Source organism: Astyanax mexicanus, chromosome 19, assembly GCF_023375975.1.
Source record: "Astyanax mexicanus isolate ESR-SI-001 chromosome 19, AstMex3_surface, whole genome shotgun sequence".
NCBI lineage: Eukaryota > Metazoa > Chordata > Actinopteri > Characiformes > Acestrorhamphidae > Astyanax > Astyanax mexicanus.
In genome coordinates, this window is record NC_064426.1 from 19978299 (window position 1) to 20002710 (window position 24412).

Here is a 24412-nt window from a genome sequence, read left to right on the forward strand (position 1 = left end):
CGTTTAGAGTCTGTGTGTTTTGAGAATCTCTTCCACAGGTTTCTCTCAGATCACCCCATTTTTGGGAGCATGGACGCGCCTGGGCCTCTCCAGTGCGCGCTCCCGTGTCAACGTGGCGCTTCCCAGCCAATCGTACCAAAGATTTTGACTCGCACCGCCCACTGCTGCACTACTATTGGTCCGTTTTCGTGCCAATCCAGTTACGCGATTGACGTACAGTTGTTCGAACCGCCTTCCCGCTGCGTGCAGTTTAAAGAGGCAGAGTGCCAACTCGACACGAACAACTATCACTAGTGTAGCAGTGCGGGTCAGCAGAGTCTCAGCAACCTGGGTAAGAACATTTACTCTTCTTTAAACTGGAAAAAAAAAACATGTGAATTAAAGTAGAAGCGTTTAAAAAGTTAGTCTTTTCTGTTTAGTTTAGCTTTAATGTTTCCTTCTGGGCTCTGAGGGGAGTTTACTGTAAATACATGGATATTAAGAGCTAATTTAGCTGAAAAAAGGCTTATTTTGTTTGTTTGCATGATTGAAACCAGTATTATCTTAATTTAAAATTATGCATATGAGTTTTTTTTAAGTTATTGTAACATTTAAAAGTTGTACAAAGTGCTTAATCCCCCCCCCCCCCTCACTGCTAATCACTGGATTTAGCTGCAGTAGTGCTGCCAGGTCTACAGGCGTAAATGGTCAATGTTCATTCAGTGCACTCTTTTAGATACATGTTGAACAAAACCCCATAATATGTATCCTCTGTATCTCTGTCTCTCATTATAGAGAAAATGCAGCTGCTCTTGCTCTCCCTGATTGTGGGGGTCACAGTTGCTGTGCCTCCTCAGGAAAAGCGCGTGCATCATCAGCGTGACCTGAGTGACCACGCCCATGACGATGCCCACAGTTTTCAGTATGACCACGAGGCCTTTCTGGGCAAAGAGGAGGCCAAGACTTTCGACCAGCTGACCCCTGAGGAGAGCAAGGCCAAACTTGGGTAAAGAATAGTGTTCTAGAACTTACTAACGCATCCATGACCTCCTCATTTCAGTCTCTCAGGCTCTGAGGGTCTGCATGGACCACTTAGGCTATGGTCACATTACCGGGCTAAAGTGACTCAAATCCGATTTTTTGCTCAATGTGGCTCAGATCAGATTTTTTCATGGCTGTGTGAATGTGCCAAATTCAATTTTTTTTTTTATCAGATTTGAGTCACTTTCATATATGGTCCTAAATCGGATACGTATCTAAACCATGGATATGAGGCATGAATGTCAACGGTCAGTTAGAATTCATGCGTCTTTTTGCTTTTACGCATAAGCTACATGCTTCTTTCTCATACCCACACATCTCTTGGTGCAGCTATAGCTGCAAAAACAGCAAAAGCCACCTTGATCTGAGCATCGTCTCTCAAATATGACGTTTCAGTTGTTAGTGAAGAAGGCCATGTTTATATACATATCAATTTCCCCATGTGAGGCCTTTCAGGGACAGATTCATTCACATTACACACAGATACAGCTCACTTACATTTGTGAATGTGAATCATCAAGATCACAAATCTAATACAATGTAAGCTAAAAATTGGATTTGAGAAATGTGGCTTGTAATGTGAACATAGCCTTACATTAGAACCAGAGTCATATTGATTCACCAAGTACAAGATGTACAAGGAATTTGTTTGAATGCACAAATAAGAAGAGACGTAAAAAGTACTAGAGAACCAGACTTGAGTAAATTACAAGTGCCTGTTCGAATTTTTCTCTAACCATGTTTAAGTTATCTTCAGGTGATGTGCCTCATCTGACTGATTTTAGACATTTGAACTAGTGATAAATGTGGAGTGTGTGCTAACCTTTTCTCACAGGAAAAAGCATTTCTATTCAAATTAAGATACAATATTCACATTTTAATATGGTAAAGAAGGAAAGGCAGTTAGTTTTTAATTTATTTCAATTGACTGTGTATATGGAATATTAGACTATGAAACTGAGTCTAAGTTCATGCTAACTGCACCCCATTTAGGAAGATAGTGGATCGCATCGATACAGATAAAGATGGGTTTGTCAGCCATGCGGAGCTCCACCACTGGATCAAGCACAGACAGAGGAGGTACATTGAGGAAAACGTGGACAAGCACTGGAAGGAATACGACCAGGATAAGGATGGGAAGATTGCCTGGACAGAGTACAAGAACACCACTTACGGCTTCTACCTGGGTAATTAAAGAGAAGAAGCTTAAATGCATGTTACCTGATCTCTTGTCTAGAAGAAGAAAACACCTGTTTAGAACTTCACCACAGTTAAAACAATAAGACTGATAAACACAAAGGCCTCTAAACTACAACAGAGGGTTCAGCATCCTTGCTATGTGCTGTTTGTTTATAATAGTAAGAATGTAATAGCATGGCTACAATGCAATGTTTACGACCTTGACCACCCGTATGATATTTGTGTGTTAACTGTCATCCTGTGATCCTTCTAATCTCTAGCATTATGTAATATATCAGCTAGTGGGGCGTCTGTACAGTCTGGAGAGAGGTTTTTTTTGAGGATTTTTCATTGCTGTGCAGAATTACTGAACAATTCTGACAGTCAACAGCTAATGCAGCAGAGGAAGTGGAGCTAGATTACCACCACACACAGAAAGAGGTGGATGGCGATGTTGACCTTTTAGGAAAGACCAGTATCCAGTATAGGAAAGTGAACAGGAACTAAAGGAAAATCAAAAGAAACAAATGTAAATTCTTGACATTATATAGTTAGCTGTTTTTTCTTGTTTTTAATAATTCACAGTAAATGTAAACACAATTGAATTAGTTAAGGTGCCATTAGAACCTCTATTTGCCTACCACCGCTTAGCCCCCATTACACAGTAGTTTTTAGTTTTTTTTTGTGTTTTATATGCTGTAAAGCTTTTTGGAGGGCTTTTTGAAAAAGCCTCTCTACAGACCAGCCAATCTGAATTGTGTTTGTTTATTTTATATTAGTGTTAAAGGCACATGTATTGAAATGTAGGTCTTCATGTAAACTCACCTTTTCTCACTTATTGATGCTTTATTGATGGTGAGCCTGTCTTTGTCATAGATGATGAATTCAGTGATGTAGAAAACAGAGAAAGCTACAAGGCCATGCTGATGCGAGATGAGAGGCGCTTTAAAGTGGCAGATAAAGATGGGGACGGAATCGCCAGCCGGGAAGAGTTTACTGCTTTCCTCCACCCTGAGGAGTTCAGCTACATGAAAGACCTTGTTGTTCAGGTGAGGTGGAGATCACGAAGCGATGATGTAGACAAATAAAGACATTTAACCTGTTGCAATATATGTGAGTAGGAATTCAATTGAAAGTGAAATGGTAATTTATGCTTTTTTTGTTTTTTATTCATTAGGAAACAGTAGAGGACATTGACAAGAATGGTGATGGAAAGATCAACCTGGAGGAGTACATAGGTAAGCTGGCAGAATTTCTGGATTCCGATGTATAAGCATAAATATTACTAACTATACTAGATACTAAATAAAAATGATTTACAACAAATGATAAACGTGTTTTCCAAATGGTATTTTTAGCATTGGTCTCCAGTCATATTGCTTTTACACTGAAAGTCATGGGATAGCAGTATGTACCTTGATTATAAAGTGTTTACGCAAATGGTAATATCCACACTAGTATAAGTTGTGAGGTGTTATCTTGTGAGTGCAGTGGAACACCGCAGTTGTGAAGTTGTAAACATTGTAACATTGTTGAAAAACAAGAAATGGAATCTACTTTTAATGTGTAATCATTTTTTCTTCTTTCTAGGGGATATGTACACTTCTGAAGATGGAGAGAATGAGCCAGAATGGGTTAACACAGAAAAGAAACAATTCTCTGAGTTCAGGGATGTAAATAAGGTTTGTTACTCAAATTTCTTATTATTGTCCTGTTGCCAAGTAGAATCAGTAGTAAAGGAATTTTAATTACAGATGTGCAAAAGCACACACTCACAGCTTGCCTAGTCCCTTTTGAGAAGTATCACTAATAGGATGAACTAGATGAACATGGACCTATTGACATATAATGTTGTGGGTTAGAGGGGTATAAATCTGCCTTCTCTTGAGCTCAGTTTTGGGGTGATCTTAATAATCTCTATAACTGATAATCCAATATCAGTACCTGAACTCACTGATGTGCTGCATTCTCAGTGCTCAATCAAATTCTTCCCTCAGCAATGTTCTCATTTTAATCCTCTCATTCTTATCTTCTTAGGATGGCTTCCTTGATGCCAGCGAAGTTGCCCAGTGGATACTGCCAGGAGATGTTGATCATGCTGACATCGAAGCCAAACATCTCATACATGAGACAGATAGAGATAATGTAAGTAAATGCCATTGTCCTCAATCATGCCTAATGTAATTCAAGCATGCTATAATTTATTTATGTACATTGTAATTAAACAAATAATTTATTATACAAATTAATTATTAATCAATTGAATCAATCTTCTTTCTTTCTTTCTTTCTTTCTCTCTGGCCCCCCTTTTCCCCATCTCTGTTCTTATACACACCAATAAACCCCAATGCAATTGTTTGATCAGGACGATAAAATGACCAAGAAGGAGATTCTGGAAAACTGGAACATGTTTGTCGGGAGCCAGGCCACCAATTACGGAGAAGATCTGACCAGGAAACATGACGAGCTTTGATGCTCTCACATAAACCGAAAGGGAAACTGCAGGGAGTTCTGATTTGAATCGACGTGCTAAACGATCAGTGGGAGGGTTAAAGTTCTATGCAATTAAGAAAATATTGTTGCTTTAAACTTTAATTAGGGGGAGTATAGGCCTGTAATGATAATTGGTTTTAATTTATGGGACAATTTTTCTTTGCTGACCTTGATATCGCCCTTTTGTGTGTTTAATTACAAAACAATTAACTTTGACAATATTTTAGCCAGTCAGACAATTTTGTTTTTTGTCTGCTCTTTGTCAGACGTCGAGAGAGAATGAGTTCATGAGCAGTAGTGCAATCGATCACGTAGGAAAGTGTGTAGTGCACACAATGATAGGTGAAGATCCAGATGGTTAAAAAAATATACTGCACAATTCTGACGAGCAGTAGGAATTGCCAGAAAACATTCTCCAAACTTAGTGACTAAAAGTTCATTGTTCATTTATATAATTATTATTATATTATATTATCAGTGGCAATAAATGACAGTAATATTGCTTATCACAATATTTTTTTAATCAATATATTGTCCTTGAAAATAGTTATCATCACAGGCCTATTGGGTGGAATTATTTCAGGGATTTCAGGTTAAAGGGCAGGGGAAATAACACTTACTAGTTAGTGTTGCTGAGGTGAGCTGCCACTATGAGGATATTTCAGTGTAACTGATATCGAACTGTATTTATTCTGGTAATTTCATTTCGTCCATATGGGTCGTTAAGAGAAAGATGCTTAGAGAAGATCACACACGCACACCATTGACCACTTTTTTTGTTTTGAAGACCAAAAGAAGTGTGGTTGATCTATGTTTATACGTGGCTTCTGTAAGAAATGCAGTATTCCTATAAAGGCTAATGATGTTAAGCAGAAGTAAAACCCAGCCACATCTTATTAGACCGATTTTCACAATTGATCTGGGGACCAAACTGTTTTGGAGAGACAGATACATTTACACAGCTTTAACATGTGTTCAGATGCATCTAAGACACCAGCTAAAGCGGTGATTAGATTAGATTAGTTTTAATCTGCTTAAATGTTTCGTGGGATTTTTTTTCCAGATATAATCCTGATAATTAATACTAGGGATGGGTCAAAATGTTGATATTGCGATATATCACAGCACATTATCAATACATGGCATCAAATATAGATACATATATAAACATGCGGTGAAAAATATTGCTTGTCAAAGTCTGTAAAACTGACACAAATGAATTTGTACTTCCTGGTGAGTGTTTCATCCTCTTCAGTAACAGTATTGTCTTGCGATATATCGAGCATCGCAACCTAATGTATTGAAGTGGGTTCAAAAGTGCACTGTCCATCCGTCTCAATGAAAAAGAGCAGACTCTTTTTCATCTAGGCTAAAAATATGCCTAGATGTTGGCTTTCAGACTTTAGTTCCTCTTAGCATCATTAGCCACGTAGCTCCAGTGCCAAGTTTGAGAAGCAAAGTATAAACACGTCATTCACACTTGAAGTAAATGGTAAAATGTCGGTCAGTCTGTTTTAACACTCCACTACACTCCTGTTTAGGCCTAGCCTAATATATGTTTATTGGTTTATTGATGCACAAGCTTTAAGCACTGAAATGGCCATTTGCAGACAGCTGCAAAAACAGGGCCTGAACTGACTGTTACAAATGCCTGACTGTTACACAGCTGCCTGGACATCACCTGTAGCTACCACTCACAGGAAAGCGTTGAAGGGGGAGAAAAGAGCAAGGGGAAGTTTACAGAAGGAACTAAGAGATTGGAAAGAAGGGAATACGTTATTGGGAGAAAAAAATATTGTTACTGTTTACTGGTGAAGACAGCGTTTCTCTGTGAATTCAAAATAAAACCATTTTTTTTATTTGTGAGTGATTTGTTGTTCACTTTAATTAGTGAAATCAACACACGTCCTTGCTGTGCTTTGAAAAGGTAGGTATTCTATTTTTGTACATTTTCTACATTGTAATGTTTCAGAGACAACTAAATATAATGTAAATTGAAGACAACAATTGGACCTATTGGATCTAAACATCACATGAGCCACTTCTGTAGACCCTTAATGGTGGGATGAAAATTGACTGTTATTATACACAAGACCACAGTAAGAAAGACACTGGAAGAAAAGTTCCACCATAAGAAAATTACAGTTAAACATGGTCGTGGTAGTATGATGGTCTGAGATTGCAATCTAAAGGCTCAAAAGAAACAAATTTCAGATTTAAATAGCCAAGTCAAAGTACTTACCTTGAGTGTGCTGTGGCAAGATCTTAATTGGGCAGTATATGTTGGATAACCCTACAATGTAGCTGAATTAAAACATTTCTGCAAAGAAAAGTTTTCTAAACCCCTCTGCAGCAGTGTGAAGGACTAACATGGGTGAACTACGTTTTTAACAAAAGATTCTTCGGTAAATAGAATGATCTTGTATATGCTGCATTCTGTTTGCTTATGTGGTCTTTATCTTATTATAATTTAAATTGGATAAACATTTAAATCTTACAAATATTTAGAACCAGAAGAAATTGGGCTACAAATACATTTTTATACCATTATACATCATTGCTTGCCAGTGTCCTAGTTCAATTTTGTTCAGAAACATCTACAATATAATTATACTTTGTAGGATTACAATTGGAGACTTCAGCCCATCTCGGGGGCCATCCTCTAGCCCAGTGGTTTCCAACCCTGCACATACTGTGCATATACTAGTACATCTAAAAAAATTTAATAGCAATAAAAAGTTTCTTTTTTCCAGTTATTCAGTTCAAAAAATTAAAACTCATACAGATGTATTTCACAACGAATAATATTATAAACTACCATTTGTTACTTTTGGCAATGTAGGCAGTGTGCCAAGTCCTGCTGGAAAATAAAATCTGCATCTCCATAAAAGTTGTCAGCAGAGGGAAGCATGACGTGCTGTAAGATTTTCTGGAAAACACTGCACTGACTTTGGACTTGATAGAACACAGTGGACCAACAACTGCAGATGACATGACTCTCCAAACCATCACTGATTGTGGAAACTTCACACTAGACCTCAAGCAGCTTGGACTGTGTGTTTCTCCACTCTTCCTCCAGACTCTGCTCCCTTGATTTACAAATAAAATGCTAAATTTACTAATGGTCAGTGATGGTTTGTAGAGCCATGTCATCTGCTGGTGTTGATCCACTGTGTTATATCAAGTCTAAAGTCAGTGCAGTGTTTTCCCACAAAATCTTACAGCACATCATGCTTCCCTCTGCTGACAACTTTTATGGAGATGCAGATTTCATTTTCCAGCAACTTTTGAAAGTACACAGGTAGTTTATTAAAAAACACTGTTTAAACACAGTACCTTAATATAGTTCTCCGGTTGGTACCATCTTGAAATGAAGTGACGATAAATCGAATGATGAGCAGAAACTGATTGGTAGGACATCGAAACATTGCAAATTAATGCATGAATTTCAGCTTTTGTTAAAACTATCTCTATAATATTCATGCATTTCCAGGGAATTAATCAAAGGGTACTGTACATATAAACAATCTTCATAGCCTAAAACTATTTCATAATGCTTGGGGAGAGCAGAGGTGGGCTATTTGAAAAAGTTTGTACTGGTTATGTCAGTAATGTGAAGTAAGCTGAAGACTGTTATCTTGCTGTGTTCTTGCTTTACCTGGAATATGTAAACAAAGCCTCCTGTACTGCTTTCTTTCTCTGCTGTCTTCTTCTGCCTTTGCCAAACTATCTCTGCTCTGTACCTGCTCTCATTCTCAGGATGGTCGTCTCTCCGTAAGTGAGATCATGGACAAACTGGACAAAATTAAGATCAGCACAATCACAGACTATGGAAACCTGTTACTGAAGGATCATGATGAACTTTGATCCTATGACCCTAGAACAATAGACCTTGTAATAAACTTAAAAAAAATATAGTCAAATGACAATATCTGTATTGACGTTTGTAAATTAAAGGTTTTATTTTACAAAAAATAGACATGATGACAGTTCTCTTTGCATTATGCTTATCTCAACAAAACAGAAAGTAAAAAGCAAGAATGTGCAGTTGAATAAATTTTTCAGTTTGTGTTTTATACCATGTAAATGGAAATGCAAGGGGGGGGGGGAATACACAAATTGACAACTAACTACATTGTCTTATCACAATAATCTGACCTGTGCTCAAACATACAACAACATATATGGTAATACTACATACAGCTTTAAAACTCCAGTATATATCCTCCACAGCTGTCCTCTCAGGCCTGCATGACAGGTCTGGCCTCCTTAGCACAAAGATCCACTCCAGAGGCAGCATAGCCTGTCCCACCCTGACAGAGACACGGAGACATAGGGAGGAAGACACAGTGAGAGAAAAGAAAGAAGTGGGTGGTGGGGAGATTACAACAAGTCTGGAAATCAACAGATCTCATCACACACTTTTATTGTGTTCAATGAACTAAATGAGGATTGTAAATAGAGCTCAGAAATTAGTTAAAAATAATTTGACCCTCAGAACCTCTGATCCATGTAATCTTGCCTATGTAGTTAATTCCTCAAATGATTATTTTTTTTTTATCTTGTTAATACATGCTTTATACATTCTGGTTGTTCAAAAACTGTCCCCTTACAAACATACAACTACATGCATAGTCTGGTGACACCGCCCTGTTCAGTCTGTGACATGGAGCAACAAGGAGCAGAACTAAAAGACTGAGACAACTCAGCAATTTGAGTGACTTGTAAAAAAAAATGCTGTGTCCATTGCTCATTAAAATAATTGTTCTTTTAACTTTAATTGAGGTAAAATATTTGTGATATTGATTTGAGGTCATTGCCCAATAGTAGTAAATTAATCAGTTAAACTGCATCACTCAATAACAAAATGTCAATAACATATTAAGAGAATATTAACAGCTGCAACAACAATAATATTTTTTTCTATAATTATATTATATCTACAGTGAATAGTTATTTAAAGCCACACTATGCATCAATTTTAATTTAAAAAACAGCAGCTTCAAAGATATGTTGATTGTTGACTATAAGTTAATTGGAGTCTGAGAATCCCAATACTTATATGCTGCTTTTGTTCCTCTCAGCCTGTCCTGAAAGGCATGTGTACAACTGTATGATATTTATTTACTGCAGTGGAAAAATGCCCAACTGCAGGTGAGCCCAGGGGGGGGGGGGGGGGTGTCTCTGCACAGACACGCACTCACCCTTTGTAGGACTATGATGTCTTTCTCTTTCAGTTTGTCTCCTGACACTGGGTCCATCATGTCCTTCCGTATTAGCTTCTCCACACACTCCAGAGTGACCACAGATCCACTGAAAATAAGACAGACAGACTGAAGAACTTCAATCACTCATCATCAAAGTCAGTACAAATGATGATAAATTGTTTCATCAATACGTACGAGGGTCTGAGCACTGCACAGGGCACCGAGTTACCCAGTGTGTCTTTGGTCACTGCACACACGTATCTGTCCTGGAAGACAATAAGGGTATTATTACAACACTGAAGCATAATAAAATGTATTATTGTTAACATACATTTTTTAAATGTTAGAGGATTTAGAAATCTAAACGGGCAAAAAAAAAAGGAAAAAAAAACCCTCAAAACTTTGTGTTAAGGTTTCAAAATGAAACCAAATGAAATGTGAAATAAGAAAAAATAGGGCATAAAATGGCAAAAAATAAATAAATGGCAACGGCTATTTGCTGCATTGAAGTGTAGAGTATTATGGTCACATGCCTACTGATTATTGTTTCTTCTACAATTAAGGTTGTTACCGTATTTTTTACACTTTAAGGCGCAGTTTAAATCCTTTCATTTTCCCAAAAATCGTCAGTACGCCTTTAGTTCTCCAACACCAAGATTTGAGACTGGAATAGTATTAGCATTACCCGTAAGACAGCCCAATCAGTCAATTCCCCCAGTTGGGGCTTTTACTTTTATAGCTGCACACAGTAAAGAAAGAAAAATAACATCTACTATTTACATGTTAAACAATCCTATTGAATGATTTCATGATTAGAACGGGCCTACCTACTGCCTGGTGTGTACTCACCTGACGTGTGAGGAGGGCCACTCTGTCCAGACTTGGGTCCAGTGGAGTAAAACGCACAGTAATCAGCTCGTTCATCTTCACAGATTTGCCTGACATGGGACAGGTCACTGTCTTTGACTAAGTGAGAGAGAGAGAGAGAGAGAGAGAGCAGGATAAGTAAAAGGGTTAGCAATAGCAGTGGCATGAAGCTTCTTTGCCTTTTTCCCCCATAAAGTGCTAATTAGGTTTTAGATGTAAGTTTCATGACTCATGTTTCTGAACAAAAAACAAGCAAATCTGGTTAGGTAAAGTGATCTCGAAAGTATTAAACATTTTAATAATGTTTTATGAAACCCATTTTATATCGATTCCCACATGCCATCCATATGTACACAGAGATAACAGAGATTATGAGAGGAACTGAGGGGCACAGTGACCAAGACAAGAGGGTAAAGGGCAGAGCGAGCCGATAAGAAGAGAAAGATCAGGGTGACTGGACAAAATGACAGTTGGCAGAACTGCTTCCTATTTTAGGCAAACATTAGGGTTGGACAGTTTATCAGCAAACTAGACATTGACATATTAATAATGTAGATGACTAAAACATGCCAATCACAAAGTGTTTTACTGTGCACTTCAGTTACATTCACACAGCAGACAGAAGTGGCCCTTCTTTATTATGTGACCAATATTTGATATATGTTTGTTTGAACAGAACAGTTGTTCTAAACTGATGCTGGTGCGCAAAAAGCAATGTTTCACTTTATGTTTTGGTTACATCTTCATCAGCAGGAGCGCTTAAGGAATTTTAGTGGCTGATACTGCAATATACATAATTTTCCTGCTTTAAATATTGAAATATTTTTTAAATACAGGTATTCTCATTAGAATTTACCAGAATGATGCAGCATATTATGCAGTATCTGTTTCTGTATTAGCCATAGCTCTATAGTTTGTGCCCATCACATTCTTATATTCATAAATTAGTACCTGTTATATTAGCCATAGTTCACATTAATTCTCTGTACTGTTTTTGTTCTGTTATTTGTTTGTTGTTTGTTTGTACTGAGCGGGTCAACCCGAGTAGGATGGGTTCCTCGGACTGAGTCTTGGTTCCTTCCAAGGTTTCTTCCTCTTAAAGGGAGTTTTTCCTTGCCACTGTGTCACCATAAAATTGGCATCTCTGTGGTGCTGCTCATAAGGGGCGTGGACCTGTTTTTCCTAAAAAGTGGCTTTGTGACAACCTTTGTTGTAAAAAGCGCTATATAAATAAAATTGAATTGAATTGAATTGAATTATATATTATATAATGAATAACAAAATATTTGTTTTTGCAATATTATATTCATTTTTACAAATACAGTATTTATATTTATTGATTAGTCTACCAAAATAAAGATTAATGACAGACAGTGTTTGATTTTATGTTGTGTTTAAACTCGCAGTGTTGTACTCTGTTGTTGGAGCCCATTGTTCTGATTGGATAAAAAGTATACGTGTTGTAATGTATTGACTTGCATACAGTACTGCAATATATTTGGATATATTAAATAATAAGCCCTACATTGCGATACAGATCACATCTTGCCGAGACACAACCCTAGTATTTTATCCATGTCATGTAGCTGTGCCTTACCCACTTCACAAGAATCTGCAAACACTGACCCACTGAACCCCAGAAAGACAAGGTGAGGACAAAACTGTAAAACTCACCGGTTTCTTTAAGAGGGTGGGTTTAGCCTCTGGAGTCAGGCTGGGAATCCAGAAGCTGGGCAGAGAGCATGAGGAGCTGGACTCGCCTGCTGCTGAAGCTGAGCTGGAGGAACTGATCAAGGAGCCAACAGAGCCACTAGGGGATGGTGCCTCTTTAGTCTGACCTTTAATGACAACAGTGGCAATAAGAGAAAACAGATCAGCTGAGTCTTAATGGCTTAAACAATTTACTGATTTAGTTGAAGAAGAATCCAAACAACATGCATATAAACAAAAACCCTGCATGTAAAAAAAAAAAAATCAAAGCTCAATTCATAGGGGGTATATTCAGTAATATAATTTATTCTTGTACAGACAGAATATGTAATATTGTGGAATTATACCGTCCAATTATACCATATGTGTTGACTGTGACATTTCTCAATATAGCCTCTAGAGGGGTGTATAGAAAATAACTTCTGTCTTCCTGTCTATTAGTTGAGCAAGGCCTTGTTTTCAAGCTGCTGTTTTAAGCCTTAATGGTGGTGTAATAAAACCTAAAAATCCCTTTTTTCTGTTGCTCTCTCTCTGTATCAGAAACTGTATATTCTCATATCTTCTACTAATAGCTTGTACATCTGGACCAGTGCAGCTGTGTAGGTACCCCACAAAAAACAATAGACTGGAAAAAGATTTCCCCACTCCAGGCAGATTTCTTTCAGCTGTTTTAGCAGTTTTGTACAAATGTTCTCTAAATTGGAGTGCTTGCCATGTCCTACTGAAGCAAAGCAGCCCTACACCAAACCAATTACCCTAATTTTCCTACTTACCTACTATTGTCTTAAGTCTTCTTTAAACCTTTATCTTTAGGGAACCAAATGTGGTTATTTTATTTAACAAATTCTTTTTAACACTGAATATAGACTCCTCTGCATGACAATAAATTAAATAATATGAGGTCATAAATGTACATAAGTGTATTACACAAACATGAACTGAATTTGTCCCCTTGTACCTGAAATAAAAGGATTGATTGGTTTGGAGACAATGCTGCCCTCTCTTTTCTTGAACTTCTCTACTTTCTCCCTCTCCTCTGAGCAGGACTCCAGCTGTCCCTCACTCTTCAGAGCCTGTTTCTGCTTCTCGTAGGCCTTGGGGAGTTGAAGCATATAAAAGAGAGGGAGAGATAAATACTAATATTGTAAGGATTGTAGTATAATATACAGAACGTAAAGAGTTGAGCTGCAGTCAAAGCCTTCACAAACCTTCATCTTCTTAGCAATATCCAATTTCTGATGGAGAATGTACTCCAGTATTGCCTCTCTTTCATAGAGGAATCCATCTTCACTGTAAAGCAACAGACACATGAGAATAAAGATCTAGATCTCCTAGAGAATTATCTTGTTTTGTCTTTTTGATGTTTATTTGTATGTTACAAAAGGACCTTGGTTTAACAACCCCAGAAATATCAGGACAGTGATTATGAATTCAATTGTGTATTATAATAGAAAACTACATAGGAAAAGCTAAGATTTAAAAAACACTGTCTAATTAATAATTTTAGGTTATTTTAGAGTAAAGGTTTCTAAATTGTTTTAAATTATTAAAACATAAATTCTAAATTTATTAAATTATTATTTATTTTTATTGATATTAAATAAAGACTAATAATTCATTGAAATTATGGAACCTTTTAAAAATCAAGATAAAGACAGAAAGGATAAAACATAAATATATAGATATATAATAAAATATATACGAGACATATAGAGTACCTGACTAAATTTGGACACACCTTCTTATTCAGATTTTTCCTACATTGTAAATGAATGCTGAAGTTATCCAGACTAAGAAGGATAACATAAGGAATCATGTAGTAAACATAAGTGTTAAAAAAACCAAAATAGTGAAGCATTTAGGTGGCTTTTATCTGTGGTGCAGTTAACTTGCTGTTAACTTGCTTTAAGGTGTGTCCAAACGTTTATTTGGATACTGTACATGAAGATAGAGATATAAAATATGTGGAGGTTGCAACATAATATACATATATACATAAAATTGTTAGCATGCAAGTAAAATGCTGTGCAATTAAATAACGATGAAAAAAAATCCAATTTATTATTTTTATTATGATCACTTTTCATATTAAGGCATTATTACTAATCGTAATTCTACAGGTGCAGATTCACTAGTGTTTATTGGACAGTACATCAAATGCCAGTTTTCGTGTTGAGGTCAATGCAACCCCTGTTTCCACTGCTGTAAATTAATTTTAAAAAATAGCTGTACAACATATTTCACTCTTAATGATCCAGACATATTAACTACTGAATAATACAGACATCATGCTCAGTTAAATCCCATATATTGTTTTAGCTGTATCTAAGTTTAAGTTTATAACTTGTGAAAGTCCACCTACGTTACAACCGGGTCTCTGCAGGGCTGTAATGAGAGGCAGCAACAGTCGAAATCTTTAATCGCGTCTTTCCCCAGGCGCACACTCTGAGTTCCATATCCAGAAGCAGCTGTAGGGAATAGACAGAGGCCATCAGAAGACAAAACAGGAAGACAGTTCTGGCTCCCACATCATGTTTTAATTGCGGTGAAAATTATAAAAAAAGAACAGGAAGTAGGAAATAGGTAGTAGGGAGTAGCAAGTAGTGAACAGGGAGTATGGAACAGGGAGTATGAAGTAGAGAGTAGGAAATAGGGAGTAGGAAGTAGAGAACAGAGAGAAAGAAGTAGGGAACAAGGAGTAGGAACTAAGGAACTGAGAGTAGGAGGTAGAGAACAAGTAACAGGGAATAGGGAGTATGGAACAGGGAGTAGGGAGAAGAGAACAGGGAGTATTGAACAGGGAGTAAGAAGTAGAGAGTAGGAAGTACAAAGTAGGGAACAGAGAGTAGGAAGAAGGAAACAGGGAGTAGGGAGTAGAAAGTAGGGAACAGGGAGGAAGGTCTTCTTAAAGCTCACTTTTTTCACATTATTAGCAAGTGTTTTCTTAACTGGGATTTGTTTACATTATAGGATAATGGAGTCCACTGTTAAAAAAGCAGACATGTGAACAATTCTGTGGTTTAAATCACATCATGAATCATAGACTCTTTTTAGGACTTTAAAATTTGGGAGCTTAAAATTTGAAAAAAAGTCTTAATAGTTAATATAAATTGGTGAATTGGGTCGAGCTGTTACACCTTCTGGACTCGTTCTGTGTTTCTGCAGCTGTATTTGTGCAAAGCTGCAAACAGAGAAAAAAAAACATTTACACATTTTAAAGGAGCCAGAAACAGACCTGTATCTTTCCTCTTCTCGTGGTAGGTGTACACAGCTCCCGCAGTGCAGTTCTTCCCGTGTCGGGTCATGTTTGGTTTTCAGGGGCTTTAATGAAGCAGAATTATAAGATTACACTTAGCTAGCTACCATCAACACAACCAACACTATTAAAACAGTTTAACTAACTAGTTAAGCTAGCGTTAGCAAGACATAAAAAACCAAGCAGTACAAACACTCCAGCTAGTTTAGCTAGCTAACATAGCTTAGCTTGCTAACAGAGCTGCTCCTGTACAACCAGGTTAGCGACAATACAGCTAACTGAAACAGTGCGCTCTTCAACTGTAGCTCGAGGTAGCGGGATAGTAGACGTCAATTTATCAGTATTTAGACTGTTTTTACATCAGAGGTATAAAAATAAAGTACTTATAAAATATCAACCGTGCAGTTTGTTTACCTCGAGCCAAGCTGGCCGGAATAGGAAGTGACCCACCGGCTTGAAAGCTTTTTCAAAATACAAGTGTGACAGGCTTCATAATTGGACAGGAAATCTCCACATCATAAAATATTAATTACATGTGTTATATATAAAAGATTGAAATGTATGTAGTGGAAAACCGCTAATATATTATGCGATAGTTTATAAATATCGATTTAATGCAGATATACTCAGAGATATAACTTACTTTTACAGAAGACAATACCCACTTGAGAATATGTTCTGGGTTTGTCAGTCACTAGAGGGCACTCCAGAATGATTCCAAATGAATGAGCTCATAGCAATTGAGCAAATCATAGATTGTAAATGGTTTATATTTTTATATTGAAAAATCTCAATTTCTCAACACGGAACCATATTAAATGTTTCACATAATTTTAAAGCTCCAGTACGCGGTTACTTCAGCGTCAGCTCACAGACAAGTCATCACACAGTAGCAGTATTGCTAGTGTCTCTGTTTACCAAAAACATTTGTTGTAGAAAAATGTTTTGCTTAATTTTAGCAAAATACTGTAATATACTTTACAAACAGTAAGAATATACTGGTAGTAAGTAGTAGACACTATTATAAGCCATTTAGCTTCATTCACCACCATTTATTAACACATGCGCTCCATTTACCGTATTTTTTATATAACTGGGGAAATTGAAAATGTGCAGAAAATAGTCACAACTGAAAAATGCTTCTGATAAAACGTAGGGAGTAAGGACTAGTGGAAAAGGGAGTAGCGAGAGGAAACAGGGAGTAGGGAACAGTTTGTGGGGAGTAGGCATAGTAGACAGTGAGGAACAGAAGTAGGCATTAAGGAGTAGAGAATAGGAAGTAGGGAATAGGGAGTATGAAATAGGCATTAGGGAGTAAAGAGTAGGGAACAGGGAGTAGCCAACAAGTAGATAGGAACAGAGACTAGGCAGTAGGGAGGCACTATTGGAATTGGAAACAAGCAGTAGGGAGTAGTCAACAAGAAGAAACAGGAGGTAGAGAGTAGGGAACAGGGAGTAGTCAGTAGGGAACAGGCAGCAGGAAAAAGGACTAGAGAGTAGGCAGTATGTAGTAGGGAGTAGGGAACAGGGAGTAGGGGTAATGCCGATTTGAGCGCACCGACATGTTTTCCGTCACTTCCTCTTTCGTGTCGTTACTAAAACTCCGCCCTATTCTAACTTGTGTCTCGTGAGATTTATTTTTATTGGTTTAATTTGGAAACTCTGAGGAGCTCAGGTAGGACAGCAGGCAGCTCGCAGGTAAATACCTCGTCGTTTTCTTCAGTGGCAGTAAATTATGAGCTAAACTAGCCCGCCGGCTCCCTGTTCAGCGGCTGAGCGGCCGGCAGTTTAGCCATGTGTTGCCATGTGTTTACAGTGAGGGAGGGAACTGCAGCCGCTCAGCACTTTTAAGTTACCTGTAGCAGAACGGTTACATAAAGTCCCTGTGAGAAAACAGTGTAAACAGCGAGGTCTGCACAGTTAATTTGGTGGCGTCTTACTGCTGTCAGGAAATATTTTAAATAAAAGGCACAAATAAGGGACTTACAATAGCAAAGCCAAAAAAATAATAATAATGAAAAAAATGGAATGGTGGTGATTTTGTGCTTATTGATATTGGGTATTTTAAGTAGTTAAAACTAGTGTGTATTTAGTGTATTTTGCCAGTTTGAATATGCAGTTTGTGGGTTATGAAGTTTGACATTAATCACAATGAAAATTAACAGGTTCTGATCCAGTATGTAATTATCTTGAATTTGTAGTTTTTAAGTGTATAGATAATCCATACTGTTAATCCAGTATGAATCTACAGTTTGACAGTAATAACTTTAAAGTAATTTTAATATAGCATGAATATGTATATGTGTCTTATGTTTAGCCAATATAAATATATAATGTGTTTTCCAGCATGACTGTAGTAACTTGAGAATATATATACACTGACAGCAGTAATAGTGACCTGATTGTAATCCTGTGTGAATATTGTCGCTGTCCGCTAAAAAACAAGTTCCTCCAAAACTGTGACTTTACAGCAAAAGGCAAAAATTTTCATAATTTCCATGGAATTCAATGCAAAATAAGAGTTCATTCCACATTAATAGATCATTTCTATTGGTCCATTCATCAATAATTATTTACACAGTGTAGAGAGCATCCACAGGATTCAAGTCATTCACAAAACATAAAACAGACAGAAATGGAGGTTTTCATTGGACAGCAGTGATGAGCTGTATGTGTACTGTTTTATTTACTAATCAGTAACCATTATGGAATATTATGGAATATTAGTATGAATCTGCAGTACTTTACACAGCATGTAACACCATATTAACAATAGTTGTCGTACTGACTATGTAATGCAAAGCACTAAACAATTCACAGCAATGATTAAATGTCAAATTTTGCATGTAATTATAGTGTGAAAATGGCCACACCAGGCTCTGGTGATTCTGGACCACCCCGTACCCCTCAGCCTGGAGGTGGTGGCAGAGGTTCAGTGCTTGGCCGCAGGCTGCCTGCTGCTCTCTCTCCCGGTCGTCTCCCCACCATGCGCTCAAGAGACCTCACACTGGGAGGTGTAAAAAAGGTACACCAGATTGCATTGTTTTCACTGGTAAAAAAAAAAAAAAACAGTGTCAGTGTATTAAGCAACTGTGCTCTCTCTCTTGTTCTGCCCCACAGAAAACATTCACACCTAACATCATTGGTCGTAAAAGTAAAGAAGAGTAAGTTTTTACATGAGTGTATTGCAATCAAATGTCTTTTCCAGTGTAATATAATGACCCTTAGCTGGCCTTACTTTACAGTAGCTGTGCTGTTTTGTTGCAGATTGAAAGCTGATGAGGGACCCAGGAGAGAAAGGAAAGATGCGGATCGAGGGCGGCAGCGAGACGGGCGTGGCAGAGGTCGGGGTCGCCCAGAGGTCATTCAGTCCCACTCTATCTTTGAGCAGGGCCCTGCGGAAATGATGGCCAAGAGGAGAGGTATGATAAAATACAGGTCAGGGGGAAATGCAATGACAAGAACCACAAAAAATTTAGTATTACTCTACCATCTATTTCCACATGCTTCTATCACTTCTGATGCCAACAGTGTATCTCTCAGCTTATTAACAAATGCATATGTACAGCCTGTTCATGAGTGGGAGCACAAAACTCAGTTTGTATTTACTGCAATGAAATAGAAGTGAATTACACTTCACAACTGTAGGGGAAACCCAGGAGAATAATACTGCTTTAAACTAGTATTAATAAACAGGCTGGGCCAAATTAAATACTCATTTTTATGCTAACTATACAAGGTCAGCCATTTAACCATTTGACCATTAAAAATAAAGAAAAATAAAGAAGCACGAATGTGTACTTTATGTAGTACCAGTAGTTCTCAGCAGTAAAAGAGAATCATGCATTTTTCTTGCTTTCTGACTTTTTGTTTCTTTGTTAGGTGTATATGATGATGCAAGAGAAACGCCCAACACTGGCCCCTCCCCCATCATCAACATTAAGAAGGAGAAGAGGGAGACTGAGGAGGAGACCAAAGAGATTCTGCGCAAACTGGAAAGAGACAACGTAAGTGTGCTTATGGGGCATGAATTCCAAAAAGGGAAATAATTAAATATCTAGCAATGGCAGTCCAGACTGAAATGTGATTAAAAGGATAATGTTTTTAAAAGTTATTTGTCTTCATAATTTCTAAAGGCCAGAAACGTTTTATAAAATAATAATATTGTAACAAAAATAAAACAAAATATAGCCAAAAGCGGCAGTCTAAGTTTAAGCACAAACTGGCACAATGATGCCTACTAGAGTAAAGGTTGGTGATGTTTCAGAAGGTCTAATACAATTTGGGACACACTGTCACATTTTGGAGATGGTCAAAAGGCTTTCATCTGTTATCATTGTTTATCAGAGTCCTTAAAACATAATCAGTGCTTAATTTTATATATACAAATCTGTTGAGGTTTGTAGAATATTCATTCATATTCGTTAGAATGTGCCAAAGGTTTTCCACATGTTGTCATTGTTTATCAGGAGTGTTCAATTGGAAAGTTCACACATTTTTTGTTTTTCCAGATGACCTTTTGACCTTTTCAAAATACGCTAAAGTTTTGAAAAAACTAGTCAAACTGACATGAATACATGTAGACTTTTTTCTAAGTCTAGTCCTGAATCAAATGGCACAGTTTTTGTCTGTAGTCTGCATACTTTGGTTTTTTAACAATTGTATATGAGGGCCCCCCATTATTTAATTAATATTAAGAAAAATTTTAGAAAAACAGATACAAATAAAAAACAGACAGCTTCTAGACAGAATACTGCTCGGACAAAATTGTTTTATTTTTAATTATGAGTATTATTGTGTACAATACGATATGGCGCACCTCTAATAGACATACATAGATGTGAAGTGGTTGATTGGATGTTACTAAAGGTGCTGGTATTATTGGAAATAATAAGAAAGCACTAAGTTTCATCCCAGTCATGCCTTTGAAACAAAAAACATAAATCTAAGCATAATTACAGATAAAGTGAAAATAAAAAAGATAAAATGAAATATAGAAATTGGACTGTAATTAAATAAACTGAACAACAGTTATGATAATTATTATAGTATTAATATCTAAAACAATATTAATAGCCAGATACTCACAAATTTGTGTGTGCACATGCATGTGCTGCAGTTTCTGGATGATCCCCATATGCGAAGCGAAGCGAGGAACTGTCCTGTGCAGCTGCCCCTGGCTGTGTCCGGCTGGGTCTTTAAGGAGGAGTTTGAGGAGGACACCAAGACGGGCCTTAAAATGGAGAGCAGCTCTGGAGATGCTGAACCAATGAACACTGAAAGCTCTGGTGCCGCTGTTACAGGTTTGTGATGTGTTATAAAGGCTGTGAATAATGACAAGCAGTGTGAGTGAATGAACATGGTGTGTGATTTAATTTTTCCTTTAGTTTCTCTTGTAATAATGACCAGGCTGTTCTGCATTGATTGAAATTTATTGTAAACATCTGTATGTGCCATATGTAAAGTAAATTCTGATATGGAATAACACAGAGTGGATACAAAATATTCTTATTAAATTTGTTATACTAAAATAATTCACAGTAGATACAGAATAGTTTGTAATGGATACTAAACAATTCAAAATAGATACTAAATAATGCATAGTAGACACTGAATATGTATTTGACCAATTCATACTGAAACATTTTATAGTGGATGCTAAATCTATATAGATATCACTGTATAATTCAAACTGTATACTGAATAAGTTGTAGTAGTTGGTGAATGATTCATGGTGGATATGGTGTGATTTATAGTAAATACTGGATAATTCATAGAAGGTATTGGATAATTGACAGTGGATATTAGAAGAATTACCATGGATACTGAATAATTGATGGTGGTTACTAAATAATTCTTATTGGATACTGAAAAATGTGTAGTAGTAGTTTATGAATAGTGAATTATAAAAGGATCTTCTTTATTCCTTTCATTCTTCCTGCTCAGTTAAACAAGAACCTCTTGACGTCCCTGAGATGAAGAAGCCAGAACCCATGTTAAAGCCACCCGTCATATCTGAGCCTGATTCGCTGCCCGACCTGCTTGAAACATGGAGTCAGTGCAAAGAGGAGGAGCTGCTCTTTATGCAACTGCCTGATTCACTGCCAGGTCAACCGCCTACCAGTGATGTCAGACCAACAAAAACAGCTGTGCAGTCGGAGGACGGGCAGTCCATGTTGCAAAAAACTGAAGACCAGGTGTGTGTGTGGGGGGGTGTAAATGTTTTATAAAACACAGTACAGAGTGTTGTGGATGTACATTTGTTTATCCTGTATACTATAGATTATTTAGTCTCACGTTATGTGAAATGGCACAACCTTACACTGTGCACAGATTTATTTGAAGGTTAAATACAGATTTTCGAGGCAAGTTCTCACATATCTAATTTTTGGTGAATCCCTGGAGCAGCAGGAGGAGACTGAGGAGGAGAATGTCTGCAACCTGAAGCACCTGCAGGAGGGTTTGGTGGGCAAGATGCTGGTGAGGAAATCGGGCAGAGTGCAGCTCATCTTGGGGAATGTTACGCTGGATGTGGCTCTGGGGACCTCCTGCTCTTTCCTTCAGGTCTTTTTCAGTCACCACCATCACACACACTATTCGAAAAACACCATCACATACTATTCATAGACCATTTATATAGAGGTAAGAAAGAAAGAAATATTTATTCATGTGTGGAGAGCTTTTAGACCGTCTCAACTGGGACAAGAACCTGTCAAACCCTAGGTATACGTTTCTTTAGCAAGTTTAATACATAAATTATTATTATTTTTTTTTTATTATTAACTTGTGATGTCCCAAAGGGCTCTTTTTTGGGGCCTTTGAATCTGATGTTAACTATGGCAGTAATGTTATTATGAGGAAAAACTGTAGATGTGTGGGCCTATGTATATTATTTATTATAACACAGTTAGTCCTGACCCTGAATGTGATTGGCTAAGAGGCGTTCTGTGAGTGCCATTGTCAGCCGGTAATGCACTGTAACCGAAGCTCTCCCTGTATTACTCCACCACATACAGGTAACAAAAAGTTGGTGCTATAACGTGTATTATTGGCATTTCTGTGCTGATTACACGTTATAGCACTCCCTCTCGTGTATTATTGCTTAAACGAGGGGTGCACAAATACTGTGATAACACAGTTGAATATGCCAATATCAATGTGAAACATGATAGATTAGGATTCTAATTAGGTATGCACTAAAATGCACTTTTTGGGTCTTTAAACCAATTCTGAATATCAAACATGTTTTTTTCCATATTTTCCTTTTGTTTACCACTTTTTTCATCACTGCATAAATAGCCTAATGCTAATCCTTACTTACAAAAATGACAAAACTACAATTGATTCATAGAACACTGAACATTTCTAACCATGCAGCAAGCAAGCCAACGAAACACAATACAATGTTTTCGCTAAATAATTTTTGCAGTGCTCGCTCACCACTGCAAAATTATTGCAACCACTTCTTTAGAATTTTATCAAATGTCGCAATTTAAAAAAAAAAGTACAGAAGAAATTTCGGTAGTCTTCTCCATATAGACACAGTAGAAAAATGATCCGAGTGGTCAGCCTTCATTTGTTCTGACTTGTTATGTCAAAAAGTTGGCTGGATTTGAGCAGGTTGGCTGCAGTGCTAAAGCTGGAATGCTAATAGACATGGCCAGTGGCTTTGGTTGGCTGTGAGCGGGTAAGCTGTGATGCAAACAGACACAGCCACAGGATGATTACAATTAATAGGCCATTCACTTCATTCTCTTTATGGGGTCACAGATTAGGGGACTCAGAATTGCTTGACCTACAAATCAAAGTTGTGAGCCTCTGGCCCCTGTATTTCCTTAGAGCAAGTGTTTTTGTTCTGTCGCATAAAAAACATCCACTTTTTATTAGTAAATTAGTTAATAAACCATAACTCGTAGAAGTCCAGGTTCTGGGTAAATTAAGCATATCAATTTGTTTACTTGTCTACTGTTGCCCCCTTCTGGCTGAAATGTTTATCGCAGACCAGAACTCGACTTCATGAATTCCTTTGGTTAGAGCAGCATTCTAGGCTAAAACTCTCCTCTCCTCCTCTCATCTTTAAGCTGCTAAACTGTGAGGTCATTTCTGTTTTTTGTTGTTGTTGTTGTTGTTGTTAATTATTCTCTCTTGCCCTGTAGGAGTTGGTGTCAGTTGGAACAGAGGGCAGAAGAGGAGATATGTCTGTACTGGGCCACGTTAAACACAAACTGGTTTGTTCACCTGACTTCCAAGCCCTTCTGGAGAACAGAACTTGAGATGTGTGTAGGTGTATGTATGTGTGTGTGTATGTATGTGTGTATGTTCATCTGCGTGGCTCCTTTATTTGAGTTCTCAAAAGATGTATTATTTATGAGCACGAGACAAACTCAAATTATGTTTATTTGAATACAAGGAATCCTGAGGCTAAATAAGTTGGAATGATTAAAATAAAATTGAACACTTCTGTGTATTCTAGTTTCAGTTTTTTATGCTGTTAATAATTGCTAATAACATTGAGTTGTGTGAATAAAAAAAAAAATCAGTACATTTTTTAAATCACTTTTTTTAAATCTAGTCCTTTTTCAATCCCAATTGGACATGCCCAAACATGGGATTGAGTCCTTCAGGCCCTGAAATGTGTAATTCCTTTACTATAAACCCTGAGATCTTTAGGCTACCAGCT

The 24412-nt window shown here is 37.3% G+C and overlaps 3 protein-coding genes across 5 annotated transcripts; 2 read left to right on the forward strand and 1 right to left on the reverse strand.

Moving 5' to 3' along the window:
* The first annotated feature begins 225 nt into the window (after positions 1 to 225).
* On the forward strand, positions 226 to 8801 carry rcn3 (reticulocalbin 3, EF-hand calcium binding domain). Of its 2 annotated transcripts, none has more exons than XM_007251057.4 (8): positions 226 to 331; positions 775 to 985; positions 2014 to 2207; positions 3076 to 3248; positions 3377 to 3437; positions 3790 to 3881; positions 4237 to 4344; positions 8452 to 8801. In XM_007251057.4, exons 2-8 carry the CDS (start codon positions 780 to 782, stop codon positions 8557 to 8559), a joined length of 942 nt encoding a protein of 313 aa, XP_007251119.1. In that variant the 5' UTR covers positions 226 to 331; positions 775 to 779; the 3' UTR covers positions 8560 to 8801. The 2 variants fall into 2 exon arrangements, with proteins under 2 accessions (XP_007251119.1, XP_007251118.1); XM_007251056.4 differs by lacking the exon at positions 8452 to 8801 and adding an exon at positions 4565 to 6551.
* LOC103045142 (nitric oxide synthase interacting protein) lies at positions 8630 to 16240 on the reverse strand. Of its 2 annotated transcripts, none has more exons than XM_007251054.4 (10): positions 16147 to 16240; positions 15712 to 15797; positions 14839 to 14944; positions 13685 to 13766; positions 13435 to 13570; positions 12441 to 12604; positions 10749 to 10865; positions 10095 to 10165; positions 9897 to 10005; positions 8630 to 9005 (listed from the first exon to the last, which is right to left on the reverse strand). In XM_007251054.4, exons 2-10 carry the CDS (start codon positions 15779 to 15781, stop codon positions 8934 to 8936), a joined length of 927 nt encoding a protein of 308 aa, XP_007251116.1. In that variant the 5' UTR covers positions 15782 to 15797; positions 16147 to 16240; the 3' UTR covers positions 8630 to 8933. The 2 variants fall into 2 exon arrangements, with proteins under 2 accessions (XP_007251116.1, XP_007251117.1); XM_007251055.4 differs by lacking the exon at positions 16147 to 16240 and adding an exon at positions 16012 to 16116.
* Positions 16241 to 17301: 1061 nt separating this feature from the next.
* Positions 17302 to 24192, forward strand: polr3d (polymerase (RNA) III (DNA directed) polypeptide D). Its single transcript, XM_007251051.4, has 9 exons — positions 17302 to 17430; positions 18589 to 18757; positions 18853 to 18896; positions 19000 to 19154; positions 19615 to 19739; positions 20852 to 21035; positions 21679 to 21929; positions 22141 to 22296; positions 23889 to 24192. The coding sequence occupies exons 2-9, from the start codon at positions 18596 to 18598 to the stop codon at positions 24003 to 24005; spliced, it is 1194 nt and encodes a 397-aa protein (XP_007251113.3). The 5' UTR covers positions 17302 to 17430; positions 18589 to 18595; the 3' UTR covers positions 24006 to 24192.
* The last annotated feature ends 220 nt before the right edge of the window (positions 24193 to 24412 follow it).